At 60.0% G+C, this 26,333-nt stretch overlaps 1 protein-coding gene across 2 annotated transcripts; it reads left to right on the forward strand.

The window, feature by feature from the left end:
* The first annotated feature begins 2,271 nt into the window (after positions 1-2,271).
* On the forward strand, positions 2,272-24,746 carry RASA4B (RAS p21 protein activator 4B). Of its 2 annotated transcripts, none has more exons than XM_059881592.1 (21): positions 2,272-2,459; positions 7,291-7,348; positions 8,861-8,974; positions 9,456-9,517; positions 10,633-10,762; positions 12,616-12,697; positions 13,277-13,408; positions 13,634-13,725; positions 15,015-15,132; positions 15,371-15,521; positions 15,845-15,909; positions 16,225-16,337; positions 16,588-16,780; positions 17,011-17,148; positions 17,968-18,112; positions 18,278-18,447; positions 18,917-19,054; positions 20,260-20,395; positions 21,930-22,050; positions 23,945-24,009; positions 24,107-24,746. In XM_059881592.1, the coding sequence occupies exons 3-21, from the start codon at positions 8,955-8,957 to the stop codon at positions 24,196-24,198; spliced, it is 2,163 nt and encodes a 720-aa protein (XP_059737575.1). In that variant the 5' UTR covers positions 2,272-2,459; positions 7,291-7,348; positions 8,861-8,954; the 3' UTR covers positions 24,199-24,746. The 2 variants fall into 2 exon arrangements, with proteins under 2 accessions (XP_059737575.1, XP_024840917.1); XM_024985149.2 differs by lacking the exon at positions 2,272-2,459 and adding an exon at positions 6,034-6,808.
* The last annotated feature ends 1,587 nt before the right edge of the window (positions 24,747-26,333 follow it).

The following is a 26,333-nucleotide window of genomic DNA, read 5'->3' on the forward strand; positions in this document are numbered from 1 at the left end:
GGATGTGAGAGTTGGACTGTGAAGAAAGCTGAGCACCGAAGAATTGATGCTTTTGAACTGTGGTGTTGGAGAAGACTCTTGAGAGTCCCTTGGACTGCAAGGAGATCCCACCAGTCCATTCTGAAGGAGATCAGCCCTGGGATTTCTTTGGAAGGAATGATGCTAAAGCTGAAACTCCAGTACTTTGGCCACCTCATGTGAAGAGTTGACTCGTTGGAAAAGACCATGATGCTGGGAGGGATTGGGGGCAGGAGGAGAAGGGGACGACAGAGGATGAGATGGCTGGATGGCATCACCGACTCGATGGACGTGAGTCTGGGTGAACTCCGGGAGTTGGTGATGGACAGGGAGGCCTGGCGTGCTGCGATTCATGGGGTTGCAAGGAGTCGGACTTGACTGAGCGACTGAACTGAACTGAACTGATAATGGCCTTGATAAACTACCTGAAAAAATAGCCCCAGATACCCTGAGAAACCATCCTGTTACACGTGTGAGCCATGCAATTGTTTGGTGAAAGCAAATGATGGTGACACCCTGCCCATCCACTGACAGGGGACATCGAAGACGTGGTGGATGGACCTCCACACGAAGGAAAACTGGGTAAACGGCCAAGAGAACAAGGATGCTTTTTGTGTACAGATATGCACGGCTCCCGGAGAAGGAAATGGCAACCCACTCCAGTGTTCTTGCCTGGAGAATCCCAGGGACGGGGGAGCCTGGTGGGCTGCCATCTATGAGGTCGCACAGAGTTGGACACAACTGAAGCGACTTAGCAGCAGCAGCAGCAGCATGCATGGCTCCCTGAGACAGAAAAAGTGAAACTCTCAGAGTAACCACGAAGCCATTATTTGTGTACAAAAAGGAAAACAAAATACATGTCTGCTGATGCACTGTAGGCAGAGACTGAGTCCAAAAGGACGCACAAGGTGTCAGGACTAGTGGGTGCCTCAGGGGAAGGAATTTGTGTGGCTGGGAGAGAAGAGACTGACTTTTCACTGAAGGTACTGTAAACCTTCAATGCCTTCTGAATTCGGTAAAGCATGCGTGTAACTGTATAAATAACAAAACAGGAAAGACAAAATGTAACAGAAAACAGAACCTGCTGGGCACCCGCATACATAGTGAGCCCTTTTGGTAGGTGCTTTTGGCAGGTGGGGTCGCACAGAGTCAAACACGACTGAAGCGACGCAGGTGATGGAATGAAACCAGCTCAGAGAGGTCTAGGAAGCCATCCAGCATCACCCAGCAAGGGAGTGGTGGGACTGGGGTGAGGACCCAAGTCTGCAGTCATGCTTGGGGTGATACCTCTCCCACCTACCCACACTCCCCCCCGCCGCCCCCCCCCCACCCCCGAGTCAGCTGCCAGGGCCAGTTGCCACTGTGCCAGACCCGGATTGTGACTTCTAGATTTGGGAAGGGGCACACTGAGTCTCAAAGAAGGATCCTGCCCGCGTGGAAAGGTCCCCAGTCAGGCCCGAAGTTCTGGGGAGGCCTAGCCTAGCCCCACCAGGGGCCAATTGTGTGATCTTCCAGCACATAATTTTCCCTCTGTGAACGTGAGTTACTCATCCAGTCTCCCACTCCGGGCATGTAAAAGGCAAAATGAGATGACAACTGAGGACGCCCCCTTCTCCCAAGTAGGTTCCCCCAAATAATCCGGCTTTTTCAGACTAATCCCCACACCTCTGGATCCCCAGGACGTTTGAGTTGCCCCGCTTCACCTCCTTCTGGGTCCCGCGACTCTAACACCAACACACCTGTTGTTTGCTAAATTCATCCGGTTGTTCATTTGTTCAACTTACACCTTTGCAGGGGCCTCCCCGAGTTAGCCTCCGGGGACCAGCGCTGTCCTCGCTCGATCCCACCCGCGCATCCCCGCGCTTGCTCACGCCTCCCAGCTCACACTCGGGCCCACACCCTTGAACGCCTGGGTACAGACACTCGGACCACGCCCGTGGCCCACGCGGGTCCTGGCGCACGTCACCTGCGGCCTTGAGTCTCCACTCGCCTAGCGGGGAGCCCCTGACCCCTCCGCTTCCCCACCACCAGAGAGCCGGGACCAACCATCGCCCGCCCCCGCCCGGAGCAGGCCCCGCCCTCACACCGCTTCAGGGGCCCAATGAACGCCGCGGCTCGGGCCGGCCCCGCCCACCCTGGGGAGCCCCGGCCGCCGATTGGTTCGTCCGGGCGCTGTGTCTCCGCACGTGGGGCGGGGGCGGGGGTGAATGAAGTGGACAAGATTCCCCCGCCCCCGCGTTTACCTCCCCCGTCTTGCGGGGCCCGCCCCCCTCCTGCGCCCAGTCCAGCGCTCGCTCGCCCGCCCGCCTGCCGGCAGCTGCACTGAAACCTGGCGTCCGGCTCCCCTGGCCAAGGACCCCGCGTCGCGGACCCGCGATGGCCAAGCGCAGCTCGCTGTCCATCCGCATCGTGGAGGGGAAGAACCTGCCCGCCAAGGACATGTGAGCAAGCCTGGGGATGGAAACCCCAACTGTCCAGGAGGGGTGCTGCCCCTTATGCCCGCCTGACCTTCCTGGGGTCTACACGGCCCGCCCGCAAGTAGAGCAGTGGTGGCGAGGGTGTGGCGAGTGCGGCTGCGGTGGGAGACAGTCAGGGAAACGGGGACAGTGAGATTTGCTTGGAACACCGGACAGGGGATGACAGGGAAGGGCCCGGGACTGGGGAGGGGGCGGGGGGTCTATAAGGGGCCTTCAGTGAACGGGGAGGGAAGGCGGAGGCCCACAAGCGGAAGGGGCTTTGATAGAAGTGTAGCTGGCATGGGGGTGACATCGAAAAGGAGTTGTCTTTGTGCACTGCGGGGGGTGTGGCTGGAGGGGGTGGAGTGCCCCCCTAAAAACGAAGGATCTTCCTCAGTAGTTCTGAAACACTTAGTTCCTGGCAGTATGCACCCTGCACCCGAAATGCCCTGGGGCTTCCTGCTGTGCCTTTGAAAAGGGAAGGAAGAGTAGACCTATTGGTCAAGAGGCAGGATCTGTGCAGGATGGGGTGGCTAGGGAGTCACTGTTCTTGTGTCCTCAGCTTTGCCTGAGGAGCAGCCTTTAACCCTTAAAACCACCCAGCAAGGCCGCTGTCACTGATCCATTTTACGGATGGGAAAACGGAGGCTCCGAGAACAGGGAGATGCTGGCCCCAGGTGGCAGAGCAAGGTCTTAATCCTAGGGCTTCTCACAAGCACTGACATCTAGGACCTTCCCTGGCCCCTGGCCAGATTTGAGGTTTCCAAAGCACCCCCCTCTCCCCCGCCACCCTTCTCAGTAGATGCCAGAGCTGAGCTGTCTGATGCCATTGCCGCCTCCCTCCTATGAGCCTTGGGCGGCTCATTGTCCACCAAGTCTCAGTTTCCCCGCTGTAAACTGGAGGTGGAAATCCCTCTCGGTGGAGGGTGATGGAAAGTATGAAGCCTGAGGGGCCTGGCTGCCTGGAGGAGGGGCGGGGACGGGGGAGCCCGGAGGCAGCCTAGGGTCCAAAGTCTGCTGGCTGGCAGCCTCCCCACCCCTGGCTCCTCAGCGGGTGCCGGGATGCCGAGGGGGGCGGACCCGGGAGTGGGGCGTAGGAGGAGGGGGCTCAGGCACCTCCCTTGCGCGCTCGCACAGTGGTCCCCGTGAGTTTCCCAGCACGCTCAGCGCCACGAGCAGTTCCAGTTCAAGGCCCCCTGGGCCTGAGGAGGCCAGGCTCAGCAGTTGCCATGGCAATGGGTGAGGGAGGGTGCTGGGCGGGCTGTGTCAAGGTGGGTTTCGCTGTGTGAGGGGAGGGGAGCTGGAGCTGGGAATGTGGTCTCTCGGGTGGGGAGGCAGATGAGCTTTGAGAAGGGTCTCGGTCTCCAGGCCCAGCCTCCAAGCACCGGCCGCCCGCCGCCCCCCCCAACCTCCCGCCCCCTGCTGGCACCGGTATCTAGGTCAGCTTGGCCTCCTCTGGCTGGTGGCGGCTGGGAGGTGCAGCCCCTCCGTCTGTCGCCTCCCTCCCCATCCCCGCAGCACTGGCCCTAGTGCCTGACTCCAGGCTCTTAGCAGCCGAGGGCAGTGAAACTGTGCACTCTGCCCACTTGGGAGCCCTGATGCCCGGTTCCCCAGCCCAGCCCTGCGCAAGGGAGGGACACCTTCGCGGGTGCCTCCATCCCCAGGGGAGGGGTCACCAAGTTCTGTGGGTTCTGCCTCCAGAATCTCTTTGCTTGCCCTGCCCTCCTGTGTACTCCCTTGCCCTCCCCTCTTTTGGTCTGTCTTCGCCATAGTGGCTGGTATAGGCAGCTCTGACTCATCAACCATCTCTTAGATCCAGCTGTGAACCCGCGCCACCTCAGGCCCTCACATTTGGGCTGTTGGCCCCCCACTCCCCTGCTCTCGCACATGTATGAGTCTTCCCGCCTTCAAGCACTTCCCTTCAGGGGTGGCTGGAAAACTCCTATTCATCCTTCAGGACCCTTTCCAAACTTCTACTTCCCTCCAGAGCTTTTTCTGGCGCCCTTGGGCAGGGTTCCTTGTCCTGTAGCACTTTGGGTCAGCTGGAGTTAGGATGAAGCCCTTGGTACCAGTTGCTCCTTTGTGGGCTGCCGGTGCCACATGATTCTGAGCACAGGAACCATGACTCATTTGTCTCGGCGTTCTCGGCGCCCTCAGGGACACCTGCTCCATGGTAGAGGAGATTCAGATGTGTTGAGGACCTTTCCCATGCAGTCCTCTTTGTTCAGTCGCCAAGTCGTGTCCAGCTCTTTGCGACCCCATGGACTGCAGCACACCAGGCTTCCCTGTCCTTCACTGTCTCCCAGCGTTTGCTCAGATTCACGTCCATTGAGTCACTGATGCCATCCCACCATCTCCTCCTCTGCTGCCTGCTTCTCCTCTTGCCCTCAACCTTTCCCAGCATCAGGGTCTTTTCCAATGAGTCATCTCATATCTACCTTATACACCTGATCACTGGAAAAGGCCCTGATGCTGGGAAAGATTGAGGGCAAGAGAAGAAGGAGGTGACAGAAGATGAGATGTTCGGATGGCATCACTGACTCAATAGACATGAATTTGAGCAAACTGTGGGAGATGGTGAAGGACAGGGAAGTCTGGCGTGCTGCCATTCATGGGGTCACAAAGAGTCGGACACAAATGAGCGACCGAACACTGCTCCAACAAACGTTTGTAGATGGGGAAACTGAGGCTTAGGATGTGGAAGTCCTTTGCCAAGGCCACACAGCCGGTAGGGAGAGAAGTCAGGAGTCAAATCCACTCTTCTGCTGACAGACCAAGCATCCTATCTGGACCCAGGTTGCAAGCTTGCTGTGGGGCTCAGTGGGTACCCAGCCTTGCAAATGCCATGCAAAGCATTTGCCTCAGTCATGGCAGGGGTTCAGAAATCTCAGGAGGCCCTCCCTGAGTGCTGGAGGCAGGGGTGATGGTGGTGAGCCTGCACCCCTGGGCCTCATGAGCCCCAAGCCTGACTCACGAGCAACATCCCTTCCAGCTAGCACTTGGATGCCTCTGAGGACCGGGAGCTCGCCTTCATTCTTGGTGAACCATCTTGACTGAGACAGTTCAGAGGAGGGGCGGTCATCACACAGTGGCCACCCGCCTCTCTGCCACTTCCATTCGTGGGTTTTTAGTCCCCTTAAGGGCACAGGGCCCAGCAGTGCTCCCCGAACAGCTTCCAGAGCCCGCTCGGTTCTGTCCTGCTTCCTCCCCATCCTCGGGTGCCTGGGCTAGCCAGAGAGGAGCTGAGTCTCATGGTGACTGGTGACCCGCTGGCTCCCTTGCCCAGCGGCCCTTGGGACAATCCCGGGGCTATTTCAGGATTTGCCCTGATCCTCCCCCTTCTACAGCCTGGAAACTGCCAAGGCCCTAAATATAGAGGCCCCGCAAGGAGCCAGGCTGGGCCAGCAGCAGCAGTGAGTGGTTTGGGTAAGAAGTGGGAAGGGGCCCAGCCCAAGGGCCTCATCAGGGCAGACAGCACAAGTCCCAACAGCTGGCCAGGGACCACCGTTGGGCTCAGGTCCTTAAATGCCCACTCTTTTTTTACAAAAATATTTACTTATTTATTTGGCTGCACTGTCTTAATTGCAGCACATGGGATCTTCTCTAGCTGCAGTGCATGGACTCCCGTTGTGGCTCGAGGCCTCAGTAGTTGCCTTGCTGGGGCTTAGTTGCTGCAAGGCAAGTGGAACCTTAATTTCCCAACAAGGGGGCAGGGCTCTTGAACAATGGGAGAGGGTTACAAACAGAAGATCAGAGAGTCCAGGGCGGTTACTAAACACAGTCTGTGGGCTGGCCCTCACATCAAGTCAGCTACCCTGTGAGGTGGCGAGGTGGCGTTACAGATCCCAGTCTACGGGGAGGAGGGACTGAGTCTTGGGAGACATTTACCATCAGTGGCAGGAGAACTTTGTCTCCAGTAGCTTCCTCTGCAGGAAGATCCCCTTTTGAGTAGGGAACTGGGCTTGGAATTCCCCAACCTCCAACATGCAAATCCAACATCTCCTTCCTTTTTATGGGTCGCAGACCTGAAGGGCACTTCTGGAGAAAGTCCACTCCTGCTTCTTGCTCAGGAGTGACCCTGGGCCTGGCCAGGGCTGCCCTCAACCCCAGGAATCCCCCGGCAACAGAGACAGGAGGAACCAAGCCATCCTGGCTTTCCTTCCCTATTTATTCTTTCCCAGATGGCAGGGAGCTTGAGGCTGATGGATGTCCATTCATTCATTCATGCCGCTCAACAAACACTCACGGGGACCCAGTCTTGTGCCAAGCCCTGTCAACACAGAAGTGGTCCCTACTCTCGGGTTGTAGTCAGGCAGAGGAGGCAGTTGATGATGGTATGTCACTAGCGGTGCTGGGATGGGAGGGGAGACCTTACTCCCTGCCTCTGGGACAGGTGAGGGCTCAGAGGAGGGGGGCTGGGAGGGGGTCTTCAGAGGAGTGGGAAGGCAGTCCAGGCAGAAGGAACAGCAGAAACCAAGGCTCAGAGGAGAGACTGACGTGGTGGAGGGGCTTTTGTGACTGTTGTTTCTGTCCTCCCCTGGACGAGGCAGGGTTTGGGGGGCTGTGGGAGCCGGCAGGAAGAAGTGACCTGTCCTGAGCTGGAGAGGCAGTGGCTGGGGAGCCTTGGTGCAGGTTCCTGCCTTTGCCTCACCAGCCCCCTCCCAGCCCAAGAGTGGGGGCACACTTTTCAGCCTGAGGAGTCTTTGGGTCCCAGCCTGGGACCTGGTGCCTCAGCCTGGACTGTCCTTTCTCCTGGGGTGGGAGGAGGGGTGCGCATGGCCCGCCCGCCCCCATCAGTCCCTCCCCTCTCTTGCAGCACCGGCAGCAGCGACCCCTTACTGCATCGTGAAGGTGGACAATGAGCCCATCATCAGGTACCGCCCCCGCCCCTCCCGCCCCGCCCACTCCTCCCGCCCCGCCCCCCAACTCCCACGTCTAAGGGCGTGTGAAATTTGCATGGAGATAGCCAGGGCTTGCAGCTTCTGATTTCTTGGGGCCCATTAGGCCCTGACAGCCTGCTGGGAGGTGAGAAAAGACCGACTAGCCTTGCTAATTACTGACCTTAACGCCCATAGAGGGATTATCTACTGTGGGCTGGGCGCTCAGCCAAGGGCCTCCCACCCACTCTGTTCCTCTTGACAACTTTACAACCGGCCAAAGGGCCAGAGGATAATGGCGGGTAACCACAGCTGTCACTCAGGGAGGATGGACTCTGCCAGGCCCTATGCTAAACCTTTTGCAGTTTAATACTTACCATGAGCTCCATACAACAGCATCACATCCCATTAAAAAAAAAAAAAGCTAATTTGCCCAGAACGGCCACTTCCCCTGTGCTGCATCCCTTTCCCCGTGGGCCCCATGATCCTGGGCAGGGTCTTTGCTGTCTGCTACCCTCTCCCACGAAGGCCTTTGCCTCCAAAGTTCATGGCCAGAGCCGCTCCACCCTTCTGCCCACTGGGGTGCCCACTGCTGATCAATAGCCAAGGCGGTCACTTCAGCCCCACAGTGCTTCCCACCTGCAAACAGCGTGCTTTTTTCCAGGCTCTCTCCAGAGCACCGACACTGTGGGGGATGGGGTGAGCAGGGTGGGGAGATGCCTGACTGCTTGGGTTGTCTCAAGGACAGACAGGGAAATCAAGGCCCCAGAGTTCAAGTGGCCTGTCCAAGAAGTGGTTGGGGTGAAGGTGATCCCCTGAGCCTTCATCAAGGTCCTTGGAGGGTTTCAGCTTACCCTGCTGAGCCCTAGGAGTTTTGGCGGGTTTATTTTGGTCACACCGCACAGCATGCGGGATCTTAATTCTGCGACCAGGGATGGAACTCACCACGCCTCCTGCAGTGGGAGCACAGAGTCTTAACTGCTGGACCATCAGGAAAGTGTCTGGAGCCCTATGAGTTGAGGGTTCTGCCCTGGGATGAACCAGAGCTGGCTCTGTGGGGCAGGCTCCAGACCTTGGCTCTCAGGTTCCCCCGCAGGAGGACCGTCTGTCCCCAGAGTCAGCTTGGCCATCCCCCTGCCTCCACCCTCAGAGAGTCTCTTCAGTATCAGGAGCCAGGGAGGCTGGGAAGCTAGCCTTCCGGTCCTGGCTCTGCCGTTGTCCTGCTGTGTGACCTGAGGCCAGTGACTGCCAACTCTGGCCTCAGTTTCCCCAAATGGAAAGTCGCCTGACAGATGCAGCCAGTGCCTGCCCCAGCCAGGGCAGAGAGCATGGTCAGGAGGGGATGATGGGCGGCGGACGATGGAGGGACAGGGAGAATCATCACCCAGCAGAGCAGTCGTTCCGGGAAACGGAGGGGGATGTGGGGACAGGTGGGCTCGAGCCCCGCAGCGCCCACCGCCCTGTCCCGGCCAGGGGTCTGTGGGCGGTGCTGAGGGTTGTCTCCTGCAGGACAGCCACTGTGTGGAAGACCCTGTGCCCCTTCTGGGGCGAGGAGTACGAGGTGCACCTGCCGCCCACCTTCCACTCAGTGGCCTTCTACGTCATGGACGAGGATGCTCTCAGGTGGGCGCAACCGCGCTCCCCATCCCGGGCCCGGACCCCGCCCCTGTCCCTCTCTGGGACTGCGGGTCACTTTGCCTCCTCTTTACAGCCTGGAAGGAGGGGGAGCCCAGGGGACCTGCAGGGCACAGGGCTTAGATGTGCAGTGTCTGTGTCCGTGTGTGTGGATTCACTATGCTCACACCCCACCACGCGTGCATGTGTGTGCTGCGCTGTGTGTGCATGGGGATGTGAGCTTAGAAACAGGCACCCGGAGAGAAGAGCTGGGCATGTAGGTGGGCACATGCGTAAGTCCACGTGCAGACACATGCCCCTGAGAGGGCCTGCCAGAGGGTCACGGGTCCTGCTCCATGTAGGCTCCTGTAAGTGACCGCACTGTCAGCCTCCCTGCTCCCAAGAGGGGCCCTGAAAGGGGTGGGGTGGGTTGGGGGTCTCTGGTTCTGCACCAGCCCTGCCCAACTCGGGTTCCCTCTCCACCCTCCAGCCGGGATGATGTCATTGGGAAGGTCTGCCTTACCAGGGACACGCTGGCCGCTCACCCTAAGGGTAAGACCCCAGGAGGGAGGCCATGCCGGCTTCTCGTCCCCTGCCCTCCCCCACACTGGTCTGCCCAGTCCCCAGCCCATCCCCTGCTCCGAGACCTTCCTCTGGGATCCTTCAGTCCCCTGTGCTCAGGAAAGCCATCATGGGCCTCCCCAGAAGGGCCCATGGCCCTCTCCATTGCCTATTCCCTGGTCTCTGCCCTGTAGCTGGGACCATTCTGCCCCCCTGGTTGGGCCCACATCCCCCGGGGGCATGAGGGGCTGCTAGTGAGATCTGAGATCTCTGCACGCAGAGGAAGGGGCCTCTTTATGCTCCGTTGTCAAGGGGTGGGGTCACCTCGTCGCAGTCTGGCTGGCTGTGTGCCCCACTGGGTCTCCTCGGCCTGGTCCCCAGTGTCCTCAGTCGAGGGGGTTGGCCTGGGGCAGGGCGTGGCTAGAGAGCCCCTGGAGGATTCGGGGGACACTGACAGTGTTTGGAGGGGTCAGCCCTGCCCCAGCCTGGCCATGTGACCTGGTGCCGCCTCCTCCAGGCTGAGTCACCATCTGCCAGTGGAGGTTCAGACCAGGAGTTCAGAGGTGCTTCAGGCTCTGCTGGCCTGAGCCCCCGTGACTCCTGAGGGGCCTCCCTGGCACACACCTGCTCCCATCCCTGAGGCTGGGGCAGGCCTGGCACGGGGGGAGGGCCACTGCTGACTCACGGGGCCTCTTGGCCCCTGCCAGGCCTGAGTCCTCTCCTGCTTGTGGCCCCAGCTGGCCACTCAGGGGCCATTGGCCCCCGTGATGCCATCCCCTTGTCGCACCCCCATCTGTCGCGTCCTCCTCCCGGCAGCCCACTCTCCCTGTCTCTTAAGATGGGGAAACTGAGGCAGAGAGGCCAGTCCCAGGATGGGGCAAGGGCAGGGCCACCAGATGCAGCTTGGCACCAGGCTGGACTTGGACTTTGAGCCCACTGCTGTTCAGCTCCTGACCCTCGGTGTCCCCACCTGCCACTGGGGGCAGCAGCCCCGGTCTCCCGGGAGCTTGAGAGGACCCCAAGGCAATCGTGCAGGGGCCCGGGGCGTTGGGCGGGGGTTGCTGCAGGAGAAGGGCCAGGCCCCTAGCTGAGCTGAGGCCCCTCAGGTTTCAGTGGGTGGGCCCACCTGACCGAGGTCGACCCTGATGAGGAGGTGCAAGGTGAGATCCACCTGCGGCTGGAGGTGGTGCCAGGGACCCGGGCCTGCAGGCTGCGCTGCTCTGTGCTGGAGGCCAGGTGAGCTGTGGGGAGCTGGGCAGGGGGCCCCCTGGAACTAAAGAAGCCCACCGTGGGTGCTAGGCCTCCTCTCCCTGATGCCACCAGGCTTCCTCCCTGGACGGCAGGCTCTGGGGGGGGACTGGGGACATGAAGATGCTGCCCTGGTGACCCCGTGGGAGGCTGTGTCTCTTAAGGGCAAGGATGCTGCTCTGATGCTGGACTTCCAGGCATCCTCGAGCTGTGGGGGTGATGGGGGAGGGGACCCTGCTCCCCGATCGTCCAGCCCCAGTGCCAGGACTGGGCTTCCCCTGGGTTTAACTTCAGTGTCAACTTGACCTGACTTGTGGGGTTGGCGGGGAGCCCTCGATAGGGTAGGGTGGTTGGGGGGCAGCCCTCGATAGGGTAGTGTGGTGCGGGGGAGGTGAAAGGAGTTGCTGAAAATCTCCAGAGGAAAGGGTGGGGTTCTCCCCGGAGGGAGAGTGACTTGGATGGGAATCTGGGGCTGTCACCTGTGCCAGGGAACCCCCCGCCCCAACCAGGGTATTTTTAGCTGCAGCTCCACTCCCGTCGGGGCCTGAGTGTGAGTCACACACACTCCGTGAGAAGCACCTTCCTTTCTGGCTCCGACCCACCTCCACCGGGTCCTTGCCTGCCTCCGGGGCGGGAGCGGGGGCGGCCCGTGGAGGGACCCACCAGCCGGCCGGCACCTGTGGAGTCCCCGCGGGGTGGCTGGCCGCTCTGGAGGAAGGCCTGCCTCCTGAACGTGAGGCCTGTGGCTCCCCTGGGCTTTAGTTTTGCGTCCTGGGGCTGGGACACGCACAGCCAGTCCCAGGGAAAAGGGCTGCACTTGGACAGACATACAGTCACCCCCTCATGCCCTGTCCTCCTCGCGGACCGTCCACCCCTCTGCCTACTCACTTCCTCCATCCTCAGCCTCGCCCAGGCCAGGCTGTGTAACCTGAGTGCTCACACGCTCACATGAACACTCACACACATGCACACATGACCTGGCCTCCTCTTAGCAAGTGACGGGGTTGGGGGCGAAGGGGGGACAGCGGTCAGTCAGACCCCCCTTTGGTGTGTGAGAGGACTTGTCCCCCGCTGTCCTCGGCTTTTGACCCCTTAAGGAGCTGCCTTTGTTGCAGAGGCAGGAAGAACATTTTCTCCTCCTGTTTCTGGGCAGATTCTCAAGGCCACGCTCTGGAATTTTAATAGGCAGTTCTGAGAAGGAAAGAGAAGCAGTCACAAGAGGCGTAAACTGGAAAAGACAAAAAAGAACAGAAAATGATATTTCCGGGGAAGGGAAGGCGGGGCGGGGGGTTTGTGATTCTTCCAAAGAGGGTGCTAAGCCGGGGGCGCCGTGGCCAGATTTGGTCCTGGTGAAGGACCAGCTGTGGGGAGAGGGCAGGGTGGTGGTGGGGGCTGCTCCCCAAGGGCCCCCTCAAGTAGGAGGGGGTAGGCCTTCTAGGAGCCCGTTACCTCCATTCAAGGGATTGTCTTCTCTACTTTCTTGATGAGGAAACCGAGGCTCAGAGAGGTGAGCCTGGCCCTGGGAACGGAGGGCAGCGAGGTGCGCCCTTGGGCCAGGCTGTTCCAGGCTGCACTCGCCTCGCGTCCCTGCCGCCCGAGGAGGTGCAGCAGGAGTCAGAAGGGGCCTTGGAGGACCCTTACCCTGGTGTGGGGAACACATGGGGGGGTCCATGGGGTGAATGCAGTGGGAGTCAGGGTCTAGAAAATGCAGAGACACTCTCCACAGCCTCCCAGCTTGCGCCCAGGCCTTTCCAGCCTGGTGTAGGGTCACCCCACAGTGGGGTGGGGGGTGTCCACCTAGGTGAGGCTGGGTGACAAATGGGTGCTCTGGTCCCTCGCAGGGACCTCGCCCCCAAGGACCGGAATGGCGCATCTGACCCCTTTGTCCGAGTGCGATACAACGGCCGCACGCAGGAGACCTCGGTGAGGAGGCTGGAGGGCCGGGAGCGGGCCGGGGGGCTCCAGGACCCGCCCAGGCCCTCATGGCCTCATCCTCTCTGACCATCACCGGGGAGGTCAGCTGAGGTCTGCAGTCTCTCAGAGGAGGCTCTGGGAAGCAGGGTGGCCTCTCCCAGGGTGCACGGTGTGCCGCGACAGTCTGCCCACCTAGGGGTTAATCTGCCAAGTCCACCCCCTGCCCACACTGCTTTTTTTCTCAACTCCGGGAAAAAGCCAGGGTTGGGGGTGCTCAGCCCTGGTGGGGAGGGCGTTGAGACCTGGGTTCTCAGGGCAGCCTGCTACCATTTTGCTGTGTGGCCTTGGACTAGTGTCTTACCCGCTCTGGGCCTCGATTTCCCCACTTGAGAAGTGAGTAGGGGTTTGGACATGGAATCGTTACCTCTGCTATCTCGGGGCCTCTGCGCGGACGAGGAGAGATTGTTGCCTCAGAGCCCCTGCGGGGAACCCAAGGGAGGTGTGTGGGGTGGCCCTGCGCTCAGGTGGCCCTGGGGAGACTGGTGGAGTCAGCCCGCCTCCAGTGATCAGTGATCTCTTTTGGGGCAGATCGTGAAAAAGTCATGCTACCCTCGTTGGAATGAGACGTTTGAGTTCGAGCTGGAGGAGGGGGCGGCGGAGGTGCTGTGCGTGGAGGCCTGGGACTGGGACCTTGTCAGCCGCAACGACTTCCTGGGCAAAGTGAGCACCCTGCCCCTTCAGGCCACCCCTGCTGGCCTCCATTCCGGCCATCCCATCCCACAGAGGGCCACCCAGGAGGCCCGGGACCCCCCGGGTGCTCAGGGACCCTCAGCAGGTACCCCCTCTCAAAAGAACAGTGGTTGGCAAGGAAGGGAAACGAGGATCCCAGCCTCGGGTCGTCCCCACCTCTCCCCCGCCAACAACCAAGGCCTGTCCTACTCCCAGGTGGTGGTCAACGTGCAGAGACTGTGGGCGGCCCAGCGGGAGGAGGGCTGGTTCCGGCTGCAGCCTGACCAGTCCAAGAGCCGGCGGGAAGAGTAAGTGCTTGGGGCTTGGCCACAGGGGTGGCGGGTCTGGGCCCTGGGAGGCTTAGCCTCGGCTCCAGCAGGCAGGCAGGTGTGCCGGCCAGGAGTGATCGGCCCCGGATTTCCTGTGCGCTTGTCCACCAGGCCAGCGTCTTCTCCTCTTCCCCTTCTGACAGTCCTGGACTCAGCCCTGACCTCAGAGCTCCAAGGCAGTACAAGTCTCCTGCTTTCAGTCTTCTGGCAGATTCTAGAACAAGCCTTCAGATACTTTCCCTTTAAGGGTGTCTCTGCAGACCCTAGACCAGAGTTCAAGTCCCCAGAGCTCTGAGTCAGTGTCCCTGAGCCATAGCTCTCACTCTCCCCCCAGTTTTCCAGGAATGAGGTTGCCAGATAAAATACAGGATGTTTAGTGAAGCTGAATTTGGGATAAACCTTGAACTGATTTTTTAGTGTATGTCCATGAAGTATATGAGACAAACTTATATTTAAGATACTCAGTGTAACTGAGTGCCTTGTATTTTCATTTTGTGAATCTGGCAACCCTATAAGGAAGCCCTCTGGCCCGCCCTTGTCCTCTCCTCAGCCCGGAAGTGGAGGAACAGCAGTGTCCCCACCTCGAATGGTTCAGCTCTGTGTGTCCACAGGAGGTCCCAGACCCCCCCCCACCACCACACACCCTCGTCAGGACAAGGGTTGGGTGGACCACCGTGTCCAACTCCAAGACGTTTCCATAGAACCAGCCACGGCAGTCTTGTCACTTGTCACTTAGCCGGGCTGTCCTGCAGGCAATGGGGGTGGGGGGCCTTAGAGACTATCAAGCCTTGGTCAGCGGCCTCCCCAGGAGGGGCCAGAACAGGGGAGCTTGGAAGTTAGGTCTAATGTGGCAAGTTGCTTACCCAGTCTGAGCCTCAGTTTCCCCTGGCAGGTTGTCATGAAGCTTGGGGATTTGCTTCCAGTGTAAAACATACACATGGGAGCTGTTCTCTGGGAGTTGACAAACTCAAGGCCGGGGGGCCCAGCACGCCCACAGGGTTGAAGCCTGGGGTCCTCGGGAGTCTCGAGGTGGCAGGGAGCCAGGCCTTGAAGACGGATGGAGCTCCCCTGAGGATGGAGGCAGCAAGGGGTTTCCAAACAGATCAGCCAGGGCAGAGAATGGGAGGTGGGGAGAGACAATGCGAGGAAACCCCAGTGGAGGGCCGGCTGGCTCAGAGGGACAGCAGGGAAGACAGAGGCAGTAGGGAAGGGGCCGGCCCCGGGCGGCCTGGGTCCCTGGTGGAGAGGTCACGGGCTGCCCGTTCCAGGGGCCACCTGGGCTCCTTGCAGCTGGAGGTGCGGCTGCGGGACGAGACGGTGCTGCCATCCAGCTGCTACCAGCCCCTGGTGCAGCTGCTGTGCCGAGAGGTGAAGCCGGGCACCCAGGTGAGGGTCCCCCGGGGAAGGCGGGAGGTTCAGGGACCCTGGGTGTGTCCTCCCCGTCCTTCTAAACATGCTCTGAAGAGCGAAGATCTGAGTTGTCAGAACCACCCAGTGCCCCGGGCCCCTCCGTCCCTTGGGACAGTGGGCCCCCTTCCCCGTGGTCCTCTGCGGCCCTCAGAGGAAAGGGTTGGGGTTCCCCTGTGTGTCCTGCAGCCCCGCCTCTCCTCGCCGCCCCCTGCAGGGCCCAGGGCAGCTGATCTCACTCATTGAGGAGACGACCAGCACGGAGTGCCGCCAGGAGGTGGCCACCACCCTGCTCAAGCTCTTCCTGGGGCAGGGACTGGCCAAAGACTTCTTGGACCTGCTCTTTCAGCTGGAGCTGAGCCGCACCAGTGAGGCCTGGGAGGGAGTGGCCTGTCAGGGCACTGGGTGGGGGTGGAGGGCCAGGAGCCTAGGACTCCAGGGATGGTCGGAGGGGAGAAATCCCGGAGTCCTCCTGCAGGAGGCCGATGGGTCCAGTTAAGGAGGGAGACGGGTCAGATTTGGAAGTAAAGGAAAAAGCAAAAGGCAGAGATGGGATGCTGAGTTGACAGGTGGCCAGGAGGCTCTTTACTGAGTGGTCAGCAAGGAGCCCCTAGTCCCAAGCTCCTCCATCCTTCTCCCCAAAGCCTTGTCACTCTCCCAACCCCCTATCCACGGGAACCTCTGCTTGCAGGTGAGGCGAACACCCTGTTCCGGAGCAATTCTCTGGCCTCCAAGTCCATGGAGTCTTTTCTGAAGGTGAGGTTGCATGGTATATTGTCTTTGTTTTATGGAGGAGGAGACTGAGATTCCTAGAGGCCAAGAGACAGAGCTGCACCTTAAACTTGACTCATCTGTTTCCTGTCCAGGGCCTTTTAAGGCTAAGAATTCCGTTCATTCATTCATTCATTCATTCATGTAGCTGCAATTTGTTGAGCAGCCTTCCCCTGTGTGTGCCAGGTTCTACCCTAGGTGGCTACAGCAGGCAGATGGTGGCTGGGAGGCCAGCTGCGGGGAGAGGGAGGGTAGCTGGAGGTGGGAGGCAGGACCAACGCGGCTCGCGGTGGCCCCCAGGTGGCAGGGATGCGGTATCTGCACGGAGTCCTGGGCCCCATCATTGACAGGGTATTTGAGGAGAAGAAGTACGTGGAGCTGGATCCCAGCAAGGTGGAGGTCAAGGATGTAGGGTGAGGCCAGGGGTGATCCCTGAGGGTGGGGTGGGGGACGGACAGGGGGACGGGTCAGACCCTCTGTGCAAGTGTGCGTGTGTTTCTGCCTGAGTCGGCCTTTCGTCCGCTCTGCCCATTTGTGCGTTGACTGTGTCCCTGTCTCAGCTGATGTCTTTCTACACCTGTGTCTCCGGGCGCCCCTGTCCGAGTCGTGGGTGCAGGCGCTGACCTCGATCTTTCGGCGGGCCCGCCCCCGGGGCCCACTCAGGTGCTCTGGACTGCACCGCCCGCAGACCGAGGCCGAGGTGCTGGAGCAGAGCGTGCAGACGCTGTGCGCCCACCTGGGGGCGCTGCTGAGCGCACTCAGCCGCTCGGTTCGCGCGTGCCCCGCGGTGGTCCGGGCCACTTTCCGCCAGCTCTTCCGGCGCGTGCGCGAGCGCTTCCCCAGCGCCCAGGACGAGGTGCGCCCTCTGTCGGTGGGGCTGGACGGAGGGGAGAAAGTGGTGGGAAAAGAAGGGGCGGGTGTCTCAGGGCCTGGTAGGAAGGGGCCTGATTGATGGTTAGAAGCCCAGGTTGGGGCCGGGGTCAGGAAGATCACGGGAGCTAGGGAGAGAGTCCCAAAGGGAAGGGAGCTGTCAAAAGAGCCCAGGCCTCGCAGAGTCCAGCCCCCCACTCTCTCGCGCCCCTCCAGAACGTGCCCTTCATCGCCGTCACCAGCTTCCTGTGCCTGCGCTTTGTCTCTCCTGCCATCCTGGCGCCCAAGCTCTTCCACCTGCGAGAACGGCACGCGGACGCCCGCACCAGCCGCACCCTGCTCCTGCTGGCCAAGGTGCGGGTCTGCGGACCCCAGCGGAAGATGCCCAGCTGGGTTCCCCACTGTGTTTCACACTGGCTCCAGGAACGCCTTGTGACAGGCCGCCGGGACCCTCCTGTGGCGCTGCACATCATAGTTTTCATAGCTTTCTCATGGTCGCCCAGTCTCATGATTAAGGGAACAAGTCTACGAGCTGGAGGGTGCCCAAGGCCTGGTCGCACCGCCTGTTGGGAGAACCGAGGCCTTCTAACTCTCAGATCTACGGACTCCCAGGCTGCCCTTATCTCCCTGGCACCAGGCTGGGGCCAGGGTACCCAGTGGAGCAAAGTCTGCTATGAAATCCACAGAAGGTCAATAGACTGGGCCCGAGTAGTTCCTAACTGTGGACTTCCCTGGTGGCTCAGATGGTAAAGCGTCTTGCCTACAATGTGGGAGACCGGGGTTCGATCCCTGGGTCGGGAAGATCTCCTGGAGAAGGAAATGGCAACTCACTCCAGTACTCTTGCCTGGAAAATCCCATGGAAACAGGAGTCTGGTGGACTGCAGTCCATGGGGTCCCAAAAAGTCGGACACGACTGAGCAACTTCACTTTCACTTTCAGTCCCAACTATAAGTTCCCTGAAGTCCGCAAACTGTGACCCGTGCCCCGCCCCTGCCCCGCTCCGGTACCCAGTGGGATAGAGTGGGTCCTTGAGCAGAGCCTGGGTCGCCTTCTGCCTCCATTTCTACAGTGGGAGTAGCACAGACTGGGTGCGGGGGGGAGGGGCCGGGAGTGGCCGTCGCCTGGCGTCTGACTCTAGCAGAGTCTGGCCTTTCCTGCTGTCGAACCCCTAGGCGGTCCAGAATGTGGGCAACATGGACACGCCAGCTTCCAGGGCTAAGGAGGCTTGGATGGAACCGCTGCAGCCCACGGTGCGCCAGGGCGTGGCCCAGCTGAAGGACTTCATCACCAAGCTGGTGGACATCCAGGAGAAAGACGGTGAGCCCTTCAGGGCGCGGCCCCGCCCCCTGCCCCGCCCCCTGCCCCGCCCAACTCAGTGCCTCTCGCTACTCCACCCACAGCCCGATGTTGAAGTTTGCTTCGCCCCCGGCCCAGCCCTTGCCGCCCGGGGCTCACGTTTTGCCTTCCCTCCCTGGCCCGCAGAGCTGGACCTGCAGCGGGCCCTGAGTTTGCAGGCACCCCCGGTGAAGGAGGGGCCACTCTTCATCCATAGGACCAAGGGCAAAGGCCCCCTCACGTCCTCCTCCTTCAAGAAGCTCCACTTCTCCCTTACCACGGAGGCCCTCAGCTTTGCCAAGACCCCCAGCTCCAAGGTGGGTGAGGGCACCAGAGGGTAAGAGGGGCTCTGAGGGGTTGGAACACCCTGGAGGCACCTGTCCCTTCCTCTTAGCCCACCTCAGGGACCACCGGGGTCGGAGAAGAAAGCCAGGCAGGGGCCGGCTCCTGGTGGCAGCCATAGGGTGACTTAAGACCTGTGAGGAAGAAGGTCCTCTTTCTAGGGGGTCCTGGGGTGGGCCGCGGCTGCAGTGTCTGGCCCTGGCTTCTTGGTCAGGGGTGTGCGCGAGTTGGGCACTGAGGCATGCTCAGGCCCCCAAGAGGCCAGGTTGAGTGCTTGTACTCTGTCCTGGCTGAGGTCACTCTCAGAGCAGACTCCTGGGAGGGTGGGTCCTCTGGATCCCCAGTGCCAACCCCTGGTGCTGCGGAAGGGGAGACTGAGGCCCAGAAATAGGAAGGGGAGTGACCTCGGCCTGCGCCTCCCTTCCCCTGTCCCCGTCCCCCTAGAAAAGCACCCTCATCAAGCTCGCCAACATCCGGGCAGCAGAGAAGGTGGAGGAGAAGAGCTTCAGCAGCTCCCACGTCATGCAGGTTATCTACACGGATGATGCGGGCAAGCTCCAGACCGCCTACCTGCAGTGCAAGGTGTGGGCCGTGTGGAGGGGAGCCCTCGGCCAGTGGGGGTCCCGTGGGAAACTCTACCCCCCCGCCCCGCCCTGGGTGGGCTGGAGTGAAGGCTGAGTGAGCCTCTGACCGCCTGTCGCTGTATCAGGCACAGCATGGGTGTGAAAGCTGATGTGAGTGCCGTGGGTGTGTCTCTTGGGGTCTGGGTGCCTGGGAGGCCATGCCCATGTCTGTGTGGCCCTGTCTTGGCACCCACGCATAGGTCTTAGGTCTCAGGGCGGTCCAGCGGGTAGATGAGTGTGTCCCCGTGTCTTGAATCTTCACATTGTATACATTTGTTGGAACTTGTCTCAAGTTGGTGTCTGTGTGTTTCTGTGTGTGTGTGTGTGTGTATGTATCCACACATAACAATCGCACGTTTATGCAAGTGTGTGGCTGTGGGTGATTCTCTCGGATCCCTTTCTCCTCTTCATGTATTAACGCATTCACTCACTCATTTATTCATTCATCTAAAAAATATTCATTGAGTGCTTTCTAGGTTCTGGGCACTAATCTAAGTGATGCAGGTACTGCAGCAGACAGAACAGAGTCCTTGCCTTCATGGGCTTCCATCGCAGGGAAGGAGATAGATCCGTAAATAGATATTTTAAATGTCAGTGAAAATATTTGACATTATTTTAATGTCAGTGCTTTGTTGACATTAGCAATGGAGACAGAGAGACAGGGAGGGGACAGAGTGGGGTGCAGCAGGGAGGGGCTCTCAGGGAGGGCCTCTGACGGCAGCATTTGAGCAGGGACATTGAACAAGGGGGACGGTGGAGTGGGTGGGGACGTGCTTTGTTCCCCAGAGTGACTGTCTTGGATGCAGGGGTGGGAGGTCACAGACCCATCCGACGGGGCGCAACCCCCGAGGACTCCCTGATGGGTCAGAGTCTAGAGCCACAGGGAAGAAATGGTGACACATGATTGACAGGTTGTGGACTGCCCAGGGGCTTGGCCGAGGGGACCGTGGGGGCTGAAATCCAGCCTACGCTCTCTTTACCAGGCCATGTGCTGGGTATGGGCTGCCTGCATCTGGAGAAAGGGCAGCTTTTCCTAATTCCCCCAAAGCTGCTGAGCCAGGTCTCAAGACTGTGTAGTCCTGAGAGGCAGGGCAGTTTCAAGGATGGAGGGCTTCCTGGAGGCAGTGACCTCTCATCATGGCCCCTCCCCCTCATCCCCTGCAGAGTGTGAACGAGCTGAACCAGTGGCTGTCTGCGCTGCGGAAGGTCTGCATTAACAACACTGGCCTGCTGGGCTCCTACCACCCTGGCATCTTCCGCGGGGATAAATGGAGCTGCTGCCACCAGAGGGACAAGACAGGTGGGATGCAGGCCAGAAACCCACAGTGCTGAGTCTGTCCCCCATAGACCTCAGACCCCTGCCTGGGACATGGGGCTATGGAGCCCCACCTCACTGGCCAGCTGGGAGCCACCAGGGCACCTGTGGGCACTCCTGAGGCCAGCCAGGCCATGCAGGTGCTCTGGGCAGAAAGGGTCCCGTGATCCGGTGTTTTGGGACCTGCCACTTGGTGTGTACAAAGCCTGTGGGTGCCTGAGAGACCCTGGAGGAGGCAAGAGTTAGAATCCCATATCTGCCGCCATCTAGTCCAGCTCCTTCTGAACTCCTTTCCCAGGGAACCCTTTTTCAGCCCAATGAATGAGCTTCTTGCAGAACCAGGGTTCTAACACGCTTTAGGGATTCCTTGCTAAAGAGGGCTGAAGAGAGCTCCTGAATTTGCATATTGCCACACTGGCAGCCCAATACTGGAGCTGTGAGTTGGGGGTACCCTGGGCCTTGGGCCCTAGAGGGATGGCAGAGAGAAGCTTCTAGAACTTTCAGTGATGATGGAAATGGTGTGTATCTGTTTGGCCCAATGCTGTGTGTGTGCCAGCTGCAGACATGCGGTTGTTGAGCACTTGTGATGGGGCGAGTGCAGCCAAGGAGCGAGTGCAGCCAAGGAGCTGAGTTTTGAATTTATTTTAATTTCAATTCATTTTGATATGAATGGTCTCATGCAGCTAGTGGTTATCTTCTTGGACAGCAATGTTCTTGAAGGTTCCACATCTTCCTGCATTATCTGTATCTGCTTTACAAAATTATTGCTTCCCAGTCACAGAGGACACTCAGCACTTTGGGCCCCCACCGCCTGCAGGCCAGGCTGAGCCTTGAGCCCCGTAGCTCGGCATGGTCCAAGCCCTGGGAAGATGGTCCACCCACTCATGCTCAGCTCTGGCTCTGACAGGGAGCAGTGGCAGCTTGTTATGAGTGTGTCTCTGGCTGATGGGCCTGGCCTGCAGCCTCCGGCTATAACGTTGTGGCGAGAACCCTCATCGGTGGCGCAGCGGGGCTCTCCAGGGTGCTATGAGGCAGGGCCTGATAGCCGCGTACTGTAGAGGGGGAGACTGAGTCTTGGCAAGGGCAGATGTCTGTGCCAAGGTCTTGAAGCCAGCATGTGTCCGAGCCAGCTCATTCCAAGGCACAACTCTCCTGGCTCCTTTTACCATGACCTTATGTTTCTCGGCTGCTCCCAGCTTCCTTCTAGGCAGGAATCTTCCAGAAAGTGGTCCAGCACTCTAGGTTGTATCCTGCACAACTTCCACATCCTGCAATTATGTCAGTTACTGCTCAGGAGCTGAACAGGAGGGAGATAAGGGGCTGCCCCCTGAAGCGTGGGCGCCACCGACTGGCCCTGGGCCAGACCTCCCAGGCTGTGCCCCAGCCCAGCCCTGCAGTGGGGGGCCCCTGAGTCCACCCCTCGCCCTCTCTAGGCCTCAGTTTCCCCATCCGCGTTCCAGGAAGTCAGATGTGAACACTCACAGTGCCTGCCTACCACTCTGTCCCCTCTCTGCCCCAGATCTGGGCTGCAACAAGACGCGGTCCTGGGTGACCCTGCAGGAGTGGAATGACCCTCTCGACCACGACCTAGAGGCTCAGCTCATCTACCGGCACCTGCTGGGTGTGGAAGCTGCATTGCGGTAAGGAGGCCCATTCGGGGGCAGCGAGGCCCACGGGCAGAGCCTGGGCAGCCCCCAGAGATGTGCTGGGGGCCGGGGTGGCCAGAGCCAGGACCGGGCTCAGGGCTCCTCTACGGTGGCTGTTCTCTTCCCTCCTGATCTAGCCCCCACACCTTCCTGGCTAGGGCACCCACGCCTGGGGAGGGCAGTGTGCCTGGATCTCTGCAGCATGAGGCTGGCTGTCTTTTGGATGAAGGTGCAAAGGGCTGTGGAAGCCCCAGGGTCAGGCTGTGGTTGATTTCCGCCCCCTCATCTGCCAAGCACTTCTATGGGGCCCTCGGAGCACCGGGACTGCCCTCAGCCAACTCACTTAATTCAGTGGTTCTCAGCCCTGGCTCTGGCTTATTTTAGTTTTATTTTTGTACTTTATTTTTTAAAATATTTTTCACTGTGCTGAGTCTTCATTGCCTTGCAGGCTTTTCTCTAGTTGCAGTGAGTGGAGGCTACGCTCTAATTGCATCATGAGGGCTTCTCACTGCGGAGGCTTCTCTTGTTGCGGAGCACAGACCCTAGGGCCTCTAGCCTTCAGCAGTTGTGGCTCCCAGGCTCTAGAGCAGAGGCTCAATAGTGTGGCACACGGACTCAGTTGCTCCGAGGCATGTGCGACCAGGGATCGAACCCATGTCTTCTGCTTTGGCAGGCGGATTACTTACCCCTGAGCCACCAGGGAAGCCCCTGGCTCCAGCTTGGAAAACATGGGGTGCTTTTTAAAAACCACCTTTTGCAGCTACTGAAACAGGTGGATTCTTATCATCCCCCATTTAAGCCAGGAAGCAGCAGAGCAAAGATTTGAACCCAACCCATCTGGGGCTCAGGTGAGACCAGTGCCCAGGCTCTTAACCAGCACAGCCTGCCTTGAGGGCCTCCCCACCTCCGGAGCCTCTGACCAGACCCGGCCCATTCCAGCCTGCTGCCCAGAACTTCTGCCCCACCAGGAACTCCAGCCTCTGGCCCGACCACCTGTCCACGGCCCCCTGCTGCGTTAATTTCCTGCAGCTGCTGAGGCAGATTATCATACATTTGTTTGCTTAAATAGCACAGATTTCTCTTCTTCTAGTAAATGTTGAAGAAGCAAATGAGCAGAGGAGTAAGGGACCAGACTGACCCCTTGGGGTCACCTGGGGCAGCTGACGGGGAGGAGCTTGTTAGGCCTCAGCAGAGGGACACATCTCTCCCAGAATAGACCCGGGAGACAGTCAAAGGGCTGAGCCCATAGAATTCCTCAATAAGGGGCACAAGGTCTGCACGGAGGCTGCTCACCTTCCCTCTGTGTAAGTGCACAGAGGATTGTACTTGAGGGGCCTGGGGTGCCATTGGTGAACGCCGGTCAGGAGCCACGCTTGAAACAGCATTCTCAGGACTTCCTGGTGGACTAGTGGTTAAGACCCCGTGATTCCAGTGCAGGGGGTGCAGGTTTGACCCTAGGTCTGGAAACTAGGATCCTACATGCTGTGCAGTGTGGCCAGAAAGAAAGAAAAAAATCACTGTCTCCTGTTTCCAAAAGAAAGAAACTCATCCTGTGGGCAGTTAACACTAGGGGATGTTCAGGTTCCGCTTGGCCCTCTTCCCAAGGGCCCCTCCAAAACAGGAGCAACACGATTCAACTTTGGTTTCCAAACTGCCCTTGCGGGGGTGGTGGGGGGTGAGGGGAGAGGGGGGACCAAGGGAGGGGGCTGGAAGCTGGGACGAGGAAGGTGAGTGGGGGCCAGCTGAGACCTGGGCCCGTATCTCTGCCTGTAGATTGGAAAAGTCAGCCCCCTGCCCCCAGGACCCCCGCCAGCTCAGGAGGCCCAGCTGGGGTCACCCTGGGTCCTGTGGGGACATGGGAGCCTCACACCCTGTCCTCTCCCCCCAGGGAGAAGCACCGACAGCTGAGCACGGGCCCAGAGGCAGGCCGCGGGCCGACGGGCCCTGGGGAAGGTAGGTGCCACCCACCCCAGCCCCCTTTTGGGCATTGTGGGTGGGGCCTCCCTCCCCAGTGGGGCCCTCTCTTCTCTGACCCCGCATCTCCCTCCAGCCCCCAGGGACCCGCTGGCCGAGCTGCTCCAGGTGCTCGGGGACCTCCAGGAGGCCCACAGGTCTAGCCCAGCAGGTTCACCGCCCTCGTAGCTGAGCCGCATCCTGGAGCTGCAGACGTGAGGATGCCCCGCAGGCTGCGCCGCACCCTGCCAAGTGCTGGGAGACCCCCGCGCACTCTCAGCATTTCGCCTCACTCCCTCTTACTGGGGTGCAGGGCCCAGGTCCCTCCTGGGCCGGGGGAGTCAGGGGACAGGGGGCTCCGGAAGTCCAGGGCTGACAAGGCTTTGGCCAGTCATCGCCCACCTGATGTCTCCAGGGAGCTTCAGTTGCTCTCGCTCCTCTGTAAGGCCGGGCTGCTCCCCGCCGCCATCGCTTCCGCTCACCCCAGGCTGCGCCAGGGCCCTCCTCTCCTGCCCAGGGCAGAGCCAGCCAGAAGCCACCCTTTATGGTGGCCCACTCCCAGATGGACTGACACTTCTCGGACCCAGAGAGGCAGGAGGGTGCGCAGAGCCCAGGAGACCAGGCCTGGACCTCAGCACCCCCTTTGCTCCCAGCCGCCACCCCCCCTGCTCCTGGGCTGTGCCCCCCGGGAGAGCATCGAGGTGCTTATTGCCAACAATAAACCTGCCGTGACTGCGGAGGCTCTGGGGTCTCGTGATGGGGGCCAGCTGCTGGCGGGGGTGGCCGAGGACTGGGCGCCAGCATAGACTGTGTACCCCTGTTGCCTCTTCTCTGCTGCCCCCCATCCTGAGGACTTTTTTCTCATCCCACCTACCGTCCCCACCACACCCCTCGGTCCCACTCATCCATCCCACAGGCTGCGAGCCTGACATGCCTCACCAGCTGCCCCTCCTTGCAGCCCCCAAACAGGCCCTTCAACCAGGGCCTGCAAGAGGAAGCAGGTCAGAACCTCAAACCACGTGGCCTGGCCCTGCCAGTGTCCCTTATGCCAACCCCCTCATCCCAAGCAGGACTTCCTTGGTCATCACCTCCCTGCCCTCCTCCCAGTCCCTCCCTAGGTACACAGGAACCTTCCACGTAATTAGCAAGACAGAGGAGGAACAGGGTCTTCTAGCACGTTCTTAAAGGTCTCATTCAACCAAGCTTAGAGCCTCCCCTGTGAGCCCAGACCTGGGACAGTTCCCAAGGGCCTGGGTTACAGGCAGGACCCTTGACCCGGCTGACTAGCCAGGCTCTGGGGCAGGACCATCTGGGCAGACTGCAAACTGGGTTCTTTGAGGGGTGGCCCAGAAAGGCAAAGAGGTGGAGAAGGTACAGGGGGCTGCCCCCTCCCCTCAACCCCGTGGCTTTTGGGGCCATATCAGACTTTTCTCCTGGCCACAGCCTTGATGGGTGGTTCCCTCCACAGCTTACACCAGCTCAACCCCCTGGATGTTCATCTCTTCTTGGTCATGATTCTGCCAGCCTGTGGGCCTCACCAGCTTCTTTGCAGGGCTGGGCATCCCCTCTCCTTCCCTGGCCCAGGGCTCAGGGCCAGGGGGCCTCAGCCTGCTCTTCCCTGCCCCCATCACCAACTCGTGCTTCTCTGGCTACTTCCCTAGGGTCTCACACACATCTCCTGCCTGTTGGCTCTTCTTGGGTTTCAAGGACCTCCTGATCAGGCAGTATGGACCCCAGGGTCTGCTGAGCCCCAAGGCATGGAGTGAAGGGGAAAGACAGGTGTGCACTTAAAAGGGGCTTGCACAAATAGAACCATGGGGGTGGGGGGGTGGTTTTGACCACAACCCTTGGCATGTGAGATCTTAGTTCTCTGGCCAGGGATCAAACCCACATCCCCTGCACTGGAAACTCGGAGTCTTAACCACGGAAACTCGGAGTCTTAACCACGGCACCACCAGGGAAGTCCCAGAACTGCAGATTTTAACTGCATACACACACAGCCAGCCACCCACTGGCAACACTGGCCACCCTCTCCTCCAGTGGATCTGATGTGGGCGTGGTCACTGCCACCCTCTCCTCCAATGAATCTGGTGGGGGAGTAGTCACTGTAGCCACCTCTCCCATGAGTACCCACTGGTCTAGGTTCTCCTCTCAGAATCGGAGCAGAGCTCCCTACAGCGCAGGATGCTACGTTCTTTTTGGAAGCCCCCTGGAAAAAGGAGAGAAGAGACTCTTTCCTTCCCTCAAGTCCAGGCGGTCCTGCAGGTCACCCTCTCACCTGCCCAGGGATTCTGTACCACTCCCTGGGATCGCCAGGCCTGTTA

The sequence above is a fragment of the Bos taurus genome, chromosome 25 (genome assembly GCF_002263795.3).
Source record: "Bos taurus isolate L1 Dominette 01449 registration number 42190680 breed Hereford chromosome 25, ARS-UCD2.0, whole genome shotgun sequence".
NCBI classification, from domain to species: domain Eukaryota; kingdom Metazoa; phylum Chordata; class Mammalia; order Artiodactyla; family Bovidae; genus Bos; species Bos taurus.

Excerpts from the sequence above, each read along its gene's own strand:
- RASA4B (XM_024985149.2), top strand. The coding sequence starts at position 6,487 with ATGGGTCGCAGACCTGAAGGGCACTTCTGGAGAAAGTCCACTCCTGCT. Across the intron at positions 13,726-15,014 it reads TCCAAGAGCCGGCGGGAAGA|GGGCCACCTGGGCTCCTTGC; the intron begins GTAAGTGCTTGG and ends TGCCCGTTCCAG. Across the intron at positions 15,133-15,370 it reads AGGTGAAGCCGGGCACCCAG|GGCCCAGGGCAGCTGATCTC; the intron begins GTGAGGGTCCCC and ends CGCCCCCTGCAG.